General features: G+C 38.9%; 1 protein-coding gene across 1 annotated transcript in view; it reads right to left on the minus strand.

Annotated features, from left to right (window-relative positions):
• Positions 1–14,796, minus strand: part of LOC136877587 (fatty acid synthase) — a 426,680-nt gene that overhangs the window by 87,519 nt on the left and 324,365 nt on the right. Inside the window, exon 28 of the mRNA XM_067151746.2 lies at positions 9,046–9,226. Within this exon, the coding sequence (XP_067007847.2) occupies positions 9,046–9,226 (181 nt within the window). The remainder of the gene's footprint in view (positions 1–9,045; positions 9,227–14,796) is intronic.

Here is a 14,796-nt window from a genome sequence, read left to right on the forward strand (position 1 = left end):
GAAGGAAGAAAATGTGAATTAAAATTATTAACAAATAAATGATTTAAAAATTACACAGTTCAGGGATTGAAATTGTAAACCTTATGTTCATGAGACTAATGAAAAAGTAACAGCGCTGTACCATTGAGTTAACACAGCAGCATACCAGCTGCTGTCTTCCTACTGTAGCAAAAGTACCACACTTCCAATGCGATATTGCCAGATGCTCAACTTGAATAAGCAATTCTGACACACTGAAACACTTGGCAACATTTTAACCAAGAAAAATTGACTTAGAATACTTCAGAAACTCACTTACTGGTCTTTGTAAAGGACAGTTTCCAGATTCCTATATTCAACTTACAGAAATATATAATTTCTCAGTCCATGGCAATGTATTTCATTATTACAGGATGTCATTACTCCCAGGTTTGAAAAATGCAAAACACTGCCCATGATTAATATATGAGTCAATTTAGTCTAAATTGTTGTCATTTATGAAAGTATGTAAGTATTAAAAATACAAGTTTGTGCCATTTGCAACTAGCAGCATTTATACGTTAACGAACAAGCATGATTCATGTACACTGACCGGCAAAATTAATGGATAACTTGAATTTTCAAAGGAAAAAGCATGTTAATTTGTGAAACATTTGTTTTGTTGTTTACATTTATTATTTTCATGAAACAATGATGTAAGTAATGTTATCTGTCTGCTATTCCTACCCTTAGTTAAGTTACTTAGATAATTTTTTCATGAAACTAATCAATGTAAATAACAAAATGAATGTTTCACAATTTAACATGTTTTCTCCTTCAAAAATTCAAGTGATCCATTAATTTTGCCAATCAGTGTATTTCATTTTAAGAAATAAATATCCATGTTTCGATTTAAGAGATATATGCTGTTTGTTTGTCGGAAAATAATCATTTCCTTTCAAGACTGCATCCTCACTATAAAAATTGCAAGAGAAAAAGAGGGAACATGATTGAATTTGGGTTAGCAATTAAGTAGCATTTGGCTCCCTTAGCTGAATGGCCAGCAAAATGGCCTTCAGTTCAGAGTGCCCTGGGTTCAATTACTTGCTTAGTGAAGGATTTTAATCTTAAATAGTTAATTCCCTTGGCTCAGGTACTGGGTCTTTGTTCTGTTTCTAACATCCCTGTATCTTATATGTGAAATAAGGTAAATTGGGTCCACCTATTCAATACATAAATAGTATCATGAATTAATGTCTTAACGAGAATATAACTGATTTTTATGAAATATAGTTATATTTGCCATTAATATTTATGTATTTTTACTTTATTTCATGTATAACAACTGTCAATGTGGATCTTTATGAAGTTTATATCACACGATCCCTGTATCTTGTAAAGTAATCTATGTTTGTGAAGTTTTTTTATAGTCTGCCAAATTAATACATTTAGAAAATACCTAATAGTGTTCCCAATCAATCAATCAATCAATCAATCAATCAATCAATCAATCAATCAATCAATCAATCAATCAATCAATCAATCAATCAATCAATCAATCAATCAATCAATCAACCAACCAACCAACCAACCAATCAATCAATCAATCAATCAATCAATCAATCAATCAATCAATCAGCTTCATGCGCTGATGGGAGAAATGCACCGCCACGCTGCGTGTGGCAAACATTTTAAGTTCATGCGTTTCACCGTGTACATATCTGCTTTTATCTCAGCGCATGTTGCCATGGCCGACCAAAATAATAATAAGAGTGGGATTTCAGTGTGTGTTATTCAACAACAATTGGCCACATTATTCCAAACGTGCAGAAAGTGGTCATGTAATAAATTTACAAGAAAAACTGTTTGCAGGAAACAGCAACAGAGCAATGTGATCAGAAAGAGACATTGGTTCACTAGACATCCTACCATATCACGATAGAGGCAACGTAGTAATTTATGTATTAGTAGCGATGATAACAAGATTAGTGACCATATACACAATACCCTTGGTCTATTTCTAATACAATATCATGTTAGCTAATGCTGCTAGGGAGGTGATTAATTTTAAATTTAAATATTAATTAATTTTAAACATAACCATGTTTTCTAAGGAAAGCCTTGATAACAATCGTTATTATTTCATGAAGGCAAATAATTGTTTCCATGAAATGTAAGCATATTTCAGCTGTTGTTTATGCATTTTGCTCAGAACATGTCACCTTGCGTACTGAACGACCGTGTGAATGGTCTCGACTTTGCATCTCAAACGTAGGGAAAGAAAACTACAACAGGGGGAAGAGAGTAGAGGAACTTGTTCTGATAAAAAACTTCAGGCTTGATGTTGGACCCATTGAAATTCCTGATATTGAAACCGCATGTACACTATCACAATTATGCATGAGGAGAAAACTTCAGAATCGTTGCCAGTAAGTGATTATTTATATTGTGCGTCTGTATTTATAATATGATCAAGTCCATGTGTGTAATATAACGGTTGGCGCTACAAGCTGCCTTCCTCGGGGGCACGAGCTTGAATCCTGACATTGCTAGAAACTTAAGATTGGCATGAGGGTTGTATGTGCTTAAAACGGTGCATGCAGCTTATTTCCATTAGAGATGTCTTTGAAAAGAAAGGCAGCACCTCGGCACAAGGACATGAATTTACGGATGTAAAATACGATATTTCTGTGAGCTATTGATATTGCATAATGAACACCTGTTTGTGTAATTATATTTGCCTACTGCCTTTCCAAATCCATTTCGTTAGATAGTAACGGAATACTATAAAATTTCACACTTTGGTCTGTAGTACAGTACAGTATATTATTATTATTATTATTATTATTATTATTATTATTATTATTATTATTATTATTATTATTATTATTCAACAAGGGATCCCACCTCTACCGCCTCAAGCGCAGTCTACTGGAGTGTAAGACATTGGGTCTGGAATACAACTGGGGAGAATGACCAGTACCTCGCCCAGGCGGCCTCACCTGCTATGCTGAACAGGGGCCTTGTGGGGGGATGGGAAGATTGGAAGGGATAGACAAGGAAGAGGGAAGGAAGCGGCCGTGGCCTTAAGTTAGGTACCATCCCAGCATTTGCCTGGAGGAAAAGTGAGGAAACAACAGAAAACCACTTCCAGGATGGCTGGGGTGGGAATCGAATCTACCTCTAATCATTTGACCTCCCGACGCTGAGTGGACACCATTCCAGCCCTCGTACCACTTTTCAAATTTCTTGGCGGAGCCTGGAATCGAATGCGGGCCTCTGGGGGTGGCAACTAATCACACTAACCACTACACCACAGAGGCGGACATTCTCCTTCTTAACTTATTTATTGGGTTCCGCTTTCGCGTTATCCCCAGCCACTAGTCGTTTTATCGAGTAAAGCCAAAACAATTGTAAAGGTGGGGGGAGGGGCAGATAAGAAATTAGCTGAAAAACATATGTAGGTATCATATACTGTGTCAAAAACAAAACAAAACAACACAAACCTTGGGATAGAGAACGTACAGGGACACAAGGTTCTACTCTTCACGCCGGTGTGATCCATCCTGGCGGCTAACTATATCACAAACATGACTGGATCAACACATAGGGAACGTGGTCTTAGAATCTAGAGATTCAGTGATAGAGGGTCACTTTAACATGATTGAATATATGCATGTAAACATCACGCAGTTGCTGATGAAGGTGCCCCTAAGTAGTTCTCGTAATTTCCACCCGGAGCAGCACAATGCTATACACATGGAGCCTATACTGATCTGCATTTAGGGCAGTCGCCCAGGTGGCAGATTCCCTGTCTGTTGTTTTTCTAGCCTTTCCTTAAAAGATTTCAAAGAAATTGGAAAGGTATTAAACATCTCCCTTGGTAAGTTATTCCAATCCCTAACTTCCCTTCCTATAAATGAATATTTGCCCCAGTTTGTCCTCTTGAATTCCAACTTTATCTTCATATTGTGATTTTTCCTACTTTTAAAGACACCACTCAAACTTATTCGTCTACTAATGTCATTCCACGCCATCTCTCCGCTGACACCTTGGAACATACCACTTATGGAAAATTCTAAATTCCCATGGAGGGAATTAGATATTCTTCACCAACAGAGCATGTCAAAAATGTCAAAAACATGTCAGATGTAAGGCTTTTCAGGCATTTGCTCTATTAAGCAGCATTTCATCGTAGGTCTGACACTAGACTCATCAGAGTGGGATGTGTCAGACCCTACCCATTGACACTGGTGAAAAATATCTAATTCCCTCCATGGGAATTTAGAATTTTCCATTCAGAATTGCTAGGCGGGCAATAATTCCATTGTGGAGATTTATCTCCCGTATGCAGTTATCAGACTGTGGCTCTTATAAGGGCTTCTGATAAGTTCACCTGCATACACCCCAGCGTCAGTGGCTAGGGTCTGACACATCCCACTCTGATGAGTCTAGTGTCAGACCTAAGATGAAATTTTGGTTAATAGAGCAAATGCCTGAAAAGCCTTACATCTGATATGTTTTTGACATACCACTTAGTCAAGCAGCTCATCTTCTTTCTTCCAATTCTTCCCAACCCAAACTTTGCAACATTCTTGTAACGCTTCTCTTTTGTCGGAAATCACCTAGAACAAATCGAGCTGCTTTTCTTTGAATTTTTCCAATTATTGAATCAGGTAATCCTAGTGAGGGTTCCATACACTGGAACCATACTTTAGTTGGGTTCTTACCAGAGATTTATATGCCTTCTCCTTTACATCCTTACTACAACCCCTAAACACCCTTATAACCATGCGCAGAGATCTGTACCCTTTATTTACAATCTCATTTATGTGATTACCCCAATGAAGATCTTTCCTTATGTTAACACCTAGATACTTACAATGATCCCTGTACCGGGCGGTACACATCCACGCCGCTTATTTAAACTTTGCGCCAGTTGAAACTCCTCTACTGGAAGAAGTCTGAACTTTGTCTTATGTGTTAATTTTCAAGTTACCCTGAAGATGCCACTACTTGGAAATTTTGAAGTTTCTGAACGGTGTTGTTTTTGATGTATTTTTGTTTTGCTTGTAGTAAGAAGTGTGAACATTCTCTTCTAGAGGACACTACTGAAGAACTACAACGGTGCACCCTAGTGCGAAGTGAAAGAACTGTTTTTTTTGAGAAAATTTAATTTCAAAAGTTTGTTCTTTGCTAAATTTCTTTCAGTCATTGTTTAAGTTGGCAATATTAACCCTTTCTTTCCCCTTGTTTTGAATTTAGCCAATCCCGAATTTCTCGAATTAATTTTCCACCAATAATATGTTTCTTCTTCGTATTGTGTAGGGGGTTTCTTGGTGAACCAATAAAATCCTTGTGGGAGGGTGTTCTCATTCCAAAAACGCCTCGAACTTTCCGCGAGAGTATATAAACTGCTGATTTTCGGGTCTCGGGGCCACTTCAGTACCATCTTTCAGTGTGTAAAGTACATAGCAGGGGGCGGGAAGTGCCTCTTTCTTCGGGGAGCCTTTTAATAACTTCTTTTCTTGCTAGCTCAGCAGTTGAACTCTCGGGGTGGGTCCAAAGCGTTTCTACCATGTAACTTTCCCTAAAATGTAAAGACTCTTAGCCTCTATTCTCTTTCAAAACTACATATTGGGATAGAGAGTGCTTAACCCTCTCGATCTCCCACTCATATTGCATTGAGGTGAACTTATTTTCACAACCGTTTCTTCCCTTCTAGTGTAACGTAAATTGTTTCCTTCTAAAAGTCACCTCTTTAGTATGGGATTAGCCCTTGCATTAACGGCCTAGTGCCAAGTAGGTTTTAAACAAATGTATTAGGAGTGCAGATCGCCTCCTCTCAATTGTTATTTTAGAGGTCAGGTAATTACCTTTTTCTCACTTAATAGACCTCAGTAGGTTGGGTATGTTACCCCTGTGTATATGTCCTTAGAGGACAGCTTGAAGGTGGAGTTTGGTGTGGCCTTTGATAGGCTTAAAGTTGAGAGCGAGTGGCTCTTTTTCGAAAATTGAGTGTTGTATGCCTCGAGGAGGCTTTACTGTGTAATTTGGAGCAAGTGCTCCTGGGCTTGATTGGGGTCTTCTGCCCCTTTGTTGAATTCTGTATATCGTAAAGTTGGGCTAATTGCTCAGAATTGTGTGTCTGGCTCTCGGAGCCCAAATCCTGTAATTGTACATTCTCGATTAGTGGTTTTGATACTCTGTATCTGCCATTATTGTTATTTCTTGTTTTTTGCTAAGAAAATATAACCTTGTTAAATTTTAAATTCACTTTAATTTCGTAGCCAGAGACCTGTTCGCCCCCCGCACCTTCTTTTACCTCTAACTACCACGGAAAACTCCGTAACAATCCCCAAAAGGATCTTTCACCCCATCAACACAGTAATTAAAACTGAGAGGACTTTTCCTATTTGTGAAACTCACAACCTGACTTTTAACCCCATTTATCAACATACCATTGCCTGCTGTCCATCTCACAACATTATCGAGGTACGTTGCAGTTGCTCACAATCTTGTAACTTATTTATTACCCTACTCTATACACAGTGCCCAGAGTTCCAGAGAGAAGGTTTGGGAAACCATGGTTAAAAAGAGACTTGGAAGAGAAATGTTATAAATGGTGCAAGCAATGCACAACAACTGTATTAGCAAAGTACTGACCCAGTTAGAAAGACAGAATGGTTTAGGAATAAGACTGGACTAAAACAGGGGAGTGTGCTGTCACCTCTTTTGTTTATTATGGTCATGAATGAAATTGTAAAGGAAACAAAGGAAGCCTATTTGCAGATAATGTTGTTATCTGGGGAAAGAACAGAAAAGAAGTGCAGCAACAACTAGATGTACTGAATGAGAAAATTGAGAAGTATGGCATGAAAATCAGCACAGAGAAAAGCAAGACAATGGTGATATTGAGAGGGTAAAGGCCATGAAAGGGTACTGTGAAAATTGGAAGTCAGAGTCTGGAAACTGTGAACAGCTTTAAATACCTAGGAAGTGAATTAATGCAAAATGCTAGGATGGACATGGAGATTAGCAGGAGGGTACAGCAGGGTAATACATTCTACCAAGGTGTAAGAAAACTTGTTTGGAGCAAAGAAGTACCAAGGAAAAGTAATGAGATAATGTACAAAATGTACTATGTACCCATACTGACTTACGTAGCTGAGACTTGGACTTTGACTAGCAGGTAAGAGAGTAGAATTCAAGCCAATGAGATGAAATTCCTAAGAAGTATGATAGGAAAGACAAGGAAAGACAGAGTGAGAAATGAAGGTGTTAGGGAGAAAATTGGGATAGGAAAGCTAAATGAGAGAGTTGAAAAGAATAAACTAAGTTGGTTTGGACATGTAAAGAGTATGGAGAAGAATAGAATTCCAAGACAGATGCTGGAGGCAAAGTACGAGGGCAAGAGAACAAGAGGAAGACCTAGAACAAGGTGGATTGAATCAGTGAAGAGTGGCATAAGGAGAGGAAATTTAGACTGGGACGAGATTGTGGTAGAGGAATGGTGGAAGGAAAGAGGAAGATGGAGAAGTGCCATAAATACTCCAACTCGGCAGGAGCTGGATAAGGGGAAATGATGATGATGATGATGAGAAAATACCTGGAGAAAATATTACATTTAATTAAAAACAGAATGGCATGATTTGTCTTGAAAATACATCAACAGATTCTATCAAATACCACTTTTAATTATTATTATTATCATGTTTATTATAATATAATTATGCTTACGATCATCATCATCATTTTTTTTTTTAAGAATTGGTGAATATTATAAACAAGTATAAAAGGATTTATGTTAAAACTCTGCATACACCTTCCTAATAATTCTTGAAATGTTAAAACTTATCTTAATGATGTACCCCTAATGTGCTTTCTCCCTCCTCACTAGTCCAGCTAGGACTGCAATGCATCATCCCTTGGAACACTAACCTCCACCACAATAACACACAGTTTCCTATACGTGGCAGATTCTACACACCCTCATTGGAGTGTCTACCTTATAAGAGCTGTACCAGGCTAGCAATTGCCACACAAAATTAATAACAACTAAGCAGTTTAAAAAAGGTACACTTTCAGGTGGTTATATTTATCTTCTTGGAAGCTGACATATGACAATGAATTTTTGAGGTTCACTATAAGGAAGCTGCTTAGAGGATGCTGAAAGTGGCCAACAAGTGCAGAAAATGAGAGCTACTTTCTAGAGAATTTTCTGTGGGCTTATACAAAAGAGCGAAGTTGAGTGAGCGCCAGTCAGTCTGCAAGTGAACATGATCCATGCATCAGGCAGGTTTGATTACAGAGAATTATGAAGTGACCTGCTGTTGGGACGACACTACCCTGTGTAGGGCTGTGGGTTCAGTGAAGTGCATCATTACAAACTCTGTGAAGTGGAAAATTCAAATGCAATAACTGTAAATAGTAGTTGAAAAAATTTAGTCGATAATAAGAATACGCTACTTCTCTGAGTAGTGACTTTTGTTTTAAGGACCCTGATAAGCCACCACAATATTGTAACTTCCTAAATCCCTCTAAACCGAAAGCCACAATGCTAACAATTCAGCCAAAGAAACTAAATAAATACCAGTAATACTAATTATTTAATTTCATCAGCCATGTGATGGGAACACACCACATTCTCCAGTGGTTTCACTGTACCACTTCTTATACCTTGCTGTACAGCTGCTTGAAGACAGGGAAAGTTCCTGTTTCTATAAAGTAAATATATATACTTCTTCGTGGCCTTTTGCCATTTACTTGTTGGTGGCACTTCACTTACAGTAGATTTGACCCAGTTTCATGGCTGGTTGCTTTATGTGGAGGGATGTATTCACTATTGTGTGTGTTTCTGTGGTAGTTGATAGTGTGATGTATTGTGAGTGTAAATAGAGATGTGTACTACACTCAGTCACCAAGCCTGAAGACTTAACCAGACACAGCTAATATCCCTGACCTGACCAGAAATTGAACCTGGGGCCCTCTGAATGAAGGCCACTATGCACTGACCATTCAGCCAAGAAACCAGAAAAAAAGTATATAACTTAATTAATAAAATTAATAGAAGTATTTGTTACTAACTGATTAGCTTCGTCGGCTCTGTGACGGGAACACACCACCCTCTCCAATGGTTTTACTGTACCATTTGTTATACCTTGCTGTACAGCTGCTTGGAGTTTTTGCTTCTTTTTCTCAGATATGTTTATCAATTTAGCAATTGATACACTATGAAGAGCTAAGGACTTTACGAAATGACTCATTCCTAGAAAATGAAAAAAAAAAAAGAAAGTTAAATGAACTAGATTATCATAAATATCAGAGAATAAAACTGACTATGAGTGGAATATTAGAAATTCAGGAGATAGATGGAGAACAAGTCACACACAAAGAAGAAGAGTAGTTACCCAAATGATCACGTATTTGAACACTGGTCAATATCATCACATACATCCAACTCAATTAAAACAAATTCATACATATTTTAATATGAATATTGTTTCAATTCATAAATAATCATCACTCAAATGTATTGGATTATTTCATGTTGTCTACCCCTTCATTCTTTCTTCCTCTCCTGACACACAACCATCTAGAGAACCACTCTTCTTCCCTGTTTAACTGATCAGCTTTACACAAAATTGTATGAAGTTTTGTTTGTGTGGGTTTTTTAATTGAACACAATCTTAGTACTAAATCACTACAGCTCACTCTTTCCTTAATTTATATTACTTTGAAATTCATTATCATATATTTTAAATTTTAACAGATGTTAAGAATGACTTACCTAATGTTTGGGGTTGTTATGTTGTTTATAAGTGGATTTAAGGAAGGGAACTTGATTAAGAAATTATTAAAACTTTTGGCACATGTATTCATATTTTCCTGTATATATCCACGTTTTTTCCTATCTTAAACTTTCCACAGCTAGGCCAGAGATCTGTCAAAATGGGCCCCCAATGAGTTTTGATGCCTGTCCTGATGAAGCTGGGAAACAGAAATGAGCTTGTTGGGAGCTGAGAAGAATTGATGTAGAGAAATTAGGATTGATGAGGAGAAATCCAAGTAGAGTATGAAGATGTGAAAATTGTCTTTATCCTCCTATATTTGAATGTTTGTCCTTATCTCCTATTTCTGTTGCTCCCTCTTCCAACACTGGACCTGCCATTGTGTTCGTCCTGTTATACACTGACTGACAGAGCAAATGCAACACCAAGAAGGAGTGGTCAGAACTTTATGCCAATTGCAGGGTAGACTGACGTCACTGAGGTATGCTCATGATGTGAAATGCGCCGCTGTGCTGCGCACGTACCGAACGATAAATGGGACACGGCGTTGGCGAATGGCCCACTTTGTACCGTGATTTCTCAGCCGACAGTCATTGTAGAACGTGTTGTCGTGTGCCACAGGACACGTGTATAGCTAAGAATGCCAGGCCGCCGTCAACGGAGGCATTTCCAGCAGACAGACGACTTTACGAGGGGTATGGTGATCGGGCTGAGAAGGGCAGGTTGGTCGCTTCGTCAAATCGCAGCCGATACCCATAGGGATGTGTCCACGGTGCAGCGCCTGTGGCGAAGATGGTTGGCGCAGGGACATGTGGCACGTGCGAGGGGTCCAGGCGCAGCCCGAGTGACGTCAGCACGCGAGGATCGGCGCATCCGCCGCCAAGCGGTGGCAGCCCCGCACGCCACGTCAACCGCCATTCTTCAGCATGTGCAAGACACCCTGGCTGTTCCAATATCGACCAGAACAATTTCCCGTCGATTGGTTGAAGGAGGCCTGCACTCCCGGCGTCTGCTCAGAAGACTACCATTGACTCCACAGCATAGACGTGCACGCCTGGCATGGTGCCGGGCTAGAGCGACTTGGATGAGGGAATGGCGGAACGTCGTGTTCTCCGATGAGTCACGCTTCTGTTCTGTCAGTGATAGTCACCGCAGACGCGTGTGGCGTCGGCGTGGAGAAAGGTGAAATCCGGCCATAACTGTGGAGCGCCCTACCGCTAGACAACGCGGCATCATGGTTTGGGGCGCTATTGCGTATGATTCCACGTCACCTCTAGTGCGTATTCAAGGCACGTTAAATGCCCACCGCTACGTGCAGCATGTGCTGCGGCCGGTGGCACTCCCGTACCTTCAGGGGCTGCCCAATGCTCTGTTTCAGCAGGATAATGCCCGCCCACACACTGCTCGCATCTCCCAACAGGCTCTACGAGGTGTACAGATGCTTCCGAGGCCAGCGTACTCTCCGGATCTCTCACCAATCGAACACGTGTGGGATCTCATTGGACGCCATTTGCAAACTCTGCCCCAGCCTCGTAAGGACGACCAACTGTGGAAAATGGTTGACAGAGAATGGAGAACCATCCCTCAGGACACCATCCGCACTCTTATTGACTCTGTACCTCGACGTGTTTCTGCGTGCATCGCCGCTCGCGGTGGTCCTACATCCTACTGAGTCGATGCCGTGCGCATTGTGTAACCTGCATATCGGTTTGAAATAAACATCAATTATTCGTCCGTGCCGTCTCTGTTTTTTCCCCCAACTTTCATCCCTTTCGAACCACTCCTCCTTGGTGTTGCATTTGCTCTGTCAGTCAGTGTATGTTTTCCTTTCTTATTTCAATAACGATCAATCACTATTGATCTGCGTATAGGGCAGTCACCCAGGTGGCAGATTCCCTATCTGTTGTTTTCCTATCCTTTTCTTAAATGATTGTAAAGAAATTGGAAATTTATTGAACATCTCCCTTGGTAAATTATTCCAATCACATACACCCCATTCTTATAACTGTATATTTGTCCCAATTTGTCCTCTTGAATTCTAATTCTATCTTCATATTGTGATCTTTCCTACTTTTAAAAACACCACTCAAACTTATTCATCTACTAATGCCATTCCAAGGCATGTCTCTCCACTGACAGCTTGAAACATACCACTTATTTTGGAGGTTATACAATTCATTTTTTGTCTGTATTGAAGATCTACTTGTGATACAAATTCTTATAATTTTATTAAATACCTATTCAATACATAATAAGCTAATGAGGCCTTATATCCTTATTAAATGGTTAACACGGTACATGTTTTGCTCCTTTTTTGTGAGCATCATCAGCCAATTGACATTTACTGAAGGTTTAATAAGATCGTGAACATATTCTATTGATCTAAAATATGCTTTGTAAACATGAGTGACAAATCTTATAATATTTTACATATTGTATAACAATAAAAATTATGTCTTTTAGTTAAAACACATTTGTCTAAAATCTTAGTGTTAACATTGTCCTTTAAATTTATTGACGAAACTCATCTGTTGAACATCCTTTTAAAATCGAATCAATACAGTTAGCCAGATTTCAAATGGTTAAAAAAAAAAAAAAAAAAAAAGTTTTAAAAGGATGTTCAACAGATGAGTTTCATCAATAAATTTAAAGGACAATGTTAATACTAATATTTTAGACAAATGCGTTCTAACTAAAAGACATAATTTTTATTGTTATATGATTTGTAAAATACTATAAGATTTGTCACTCATTTTTACAAAGCATATTTTAGATCAATAGAATATGTTCACGATCTTACTAAACCTGCGGTAAATGTCAATTGGCTGATGATGCTCACAAAAAGGAGCGAAACATGTACCGTGTTAACAATTTAATAAGGATATAAGTCCTCATTAGCTTATTATGTATTGAATAGGTGGTATTTAATAAAATTATAAGAATTTATATCACATACCGCTTAGTCGAGCAGCTCGTCTCCTTTCTCCCAAATCTTCCCAGCCCAAACTTTGCAACAATTTTGTAATGCTGCTCTTTTGTCGGAAATCACTCAGAACAAATCAAGCTGCTTTTCTTTGGATTTTTTCCAGTTCTTGGATCAAGTAATCCTGGTGAGGGCCCCATACACTGGAACCATACTCTAGTTGTGGTCTTACCAGAGACTTATATGCCCTCTCCTTTACATCCTTACTACAACCCTTAAATACCCTCATAACCACGTGCAGAGATCTGTACCCTTTATTTACAATCCCATTTATGTGATTACCCCAATGAAGAACTTTCCTTATATTAACACCTAGATACTCACAGTGATCCCCATAAGGAACTCTCCCTCTGACTGACCTGACATTTTGTGTGTCTGAACAGGTTGCATGTTTCTATGCATGAATTGATTTGTTTTGAGTGGATATATTAGACAGCTATAAAGTGCACTGAGCTAACAAAATTAACCTTGTCATTTCTTTGTAATCTTGTCATTTCTTTATTATTTCAGTAATTACTTTTTGTATCTGTACTTTATTAACTTATATTTACTTAGTATATCATCATGAACTTGTAAATTATTACTAAACTAAACGACATCTAGATTGCAAATATACTTCATTGATTCATCTTTCACCAGCAGAAATTCCTTCGGGTTGCCTAGGAAGTACTCATGTGGGCACTTCTGCATGATATGCTGAACAGCACAACAATCACAGCTGGACGAGGGTATCAAACCCATTTAAACAATGAGTCAGCGCATCTATCACAGTTTGTCCCTATTCTGTTAAGGGTAGACCATGTCTTGCAGTGTTGTTCCAAACCTTGTGACTTGATGCTCTGGGGAAGCACAAAACTTCCTTATCAGTCTGTTACACTGGCTCCATTGTTACTCATAGTTTGGGCAGTTTGTAGTGGAGGGCTGTAGGGATGTCTTCATGAACAGGAAGCTATTATAAGAGTTAATCATGTCGCAGATATAGGGGTGTTCTATAGCTAAGTATTCCTGTTTTTAAGTTGAGTCTCAACATGTCAGGAGGGATTACTGTTAAAGTAGGCTGCAGCAAGTATTCTGTCACCGGGTACACCAGCCCTAGAGCGGGTGTTTTCAGTATCGAAGCTGATGAATCCTATATCGTTTCACAGGAGATGTTAATCTTGGTTCTGAACTTGGCAGCTCTTCTTGATTAACTCAATCACTGCAGGTTTAACGGTTCCACACACTCACTTAGAAATCAGATTTAAATTGTCCTCAACACTAGTAAGCCACCTCGTCAGAACTGCTGTGCACCGCTCTGAATTAAATGCCATAAATGGAACACCAACCAGAATTTTCATGCACAGTTTTCAGTGAAGCATTCAAAATAATTGTACTCAACAACAATTATGTTCAAACAAAGATTTTGTGCGGTAAATCTCGAAACATTCAGGTTACACTCTCTCGAAAAATTGAGGTCTCGATACATTTATCTTTGGTCCAATATAATTGGATGCGAGGCTTACAAACCTGGGACATTAGAATGCAGAGGGCAAAGTAGGCCTTAATTTCATCCTCATTAGTGTCAAACCACCTGTCCTCTGAATATAAAACACTTTAAATTAACTTAGCAATAACATTGATGTCACTTGCCCATACTATGCCCAGAGCCAAGGCTAGGAGAATGACTGACTCTTGATGAAATGTTTGTGCTTTCAGAGGCTACAATCAGGCAATCAATAATGGTGCAAGTTCTTAGAAGGAGAGCTGCAAACAAGCCACATTCCTGTTCTATTCCAAAAAGTTCGCAAAAGGGAAAACTTTGCAGGGGTGATCAAAATATAAGGTAGTATACGTACATACAGCGCGGCGCGTGAATGTCTTGTCATTGGAGTTTAAGGCCTGGCCAATGCTCTCGTGAATGTCATGTTAAATGAGTCAAGTGGGTTAATGCTCTTTGAAGCTGTGTGTTCTGTTCCAGACAACTGTTAGTTATTTAGGGTTTCTGTTATCTGATAACAATCTGTTCTCAAAATGGACCCAAATTTCCATGTTCGACCAGTCTGCTGTTAAGGTGGAAGGTGGTAA

This window comes from Anabrus simplex, chromosome 7 (genome assembly GCF_040414725.1).
Source record: "Anabrus simplex isolate iqAnaSimp1 chromosome 7, ASM4041472v1, whole genome shotgun sequence".
NCBI lineage: Eukaryota > Metazoa > Arthropoda > Insecta > Orthoptera > Tettigoniidae > Anabrus > Anabrus simplex.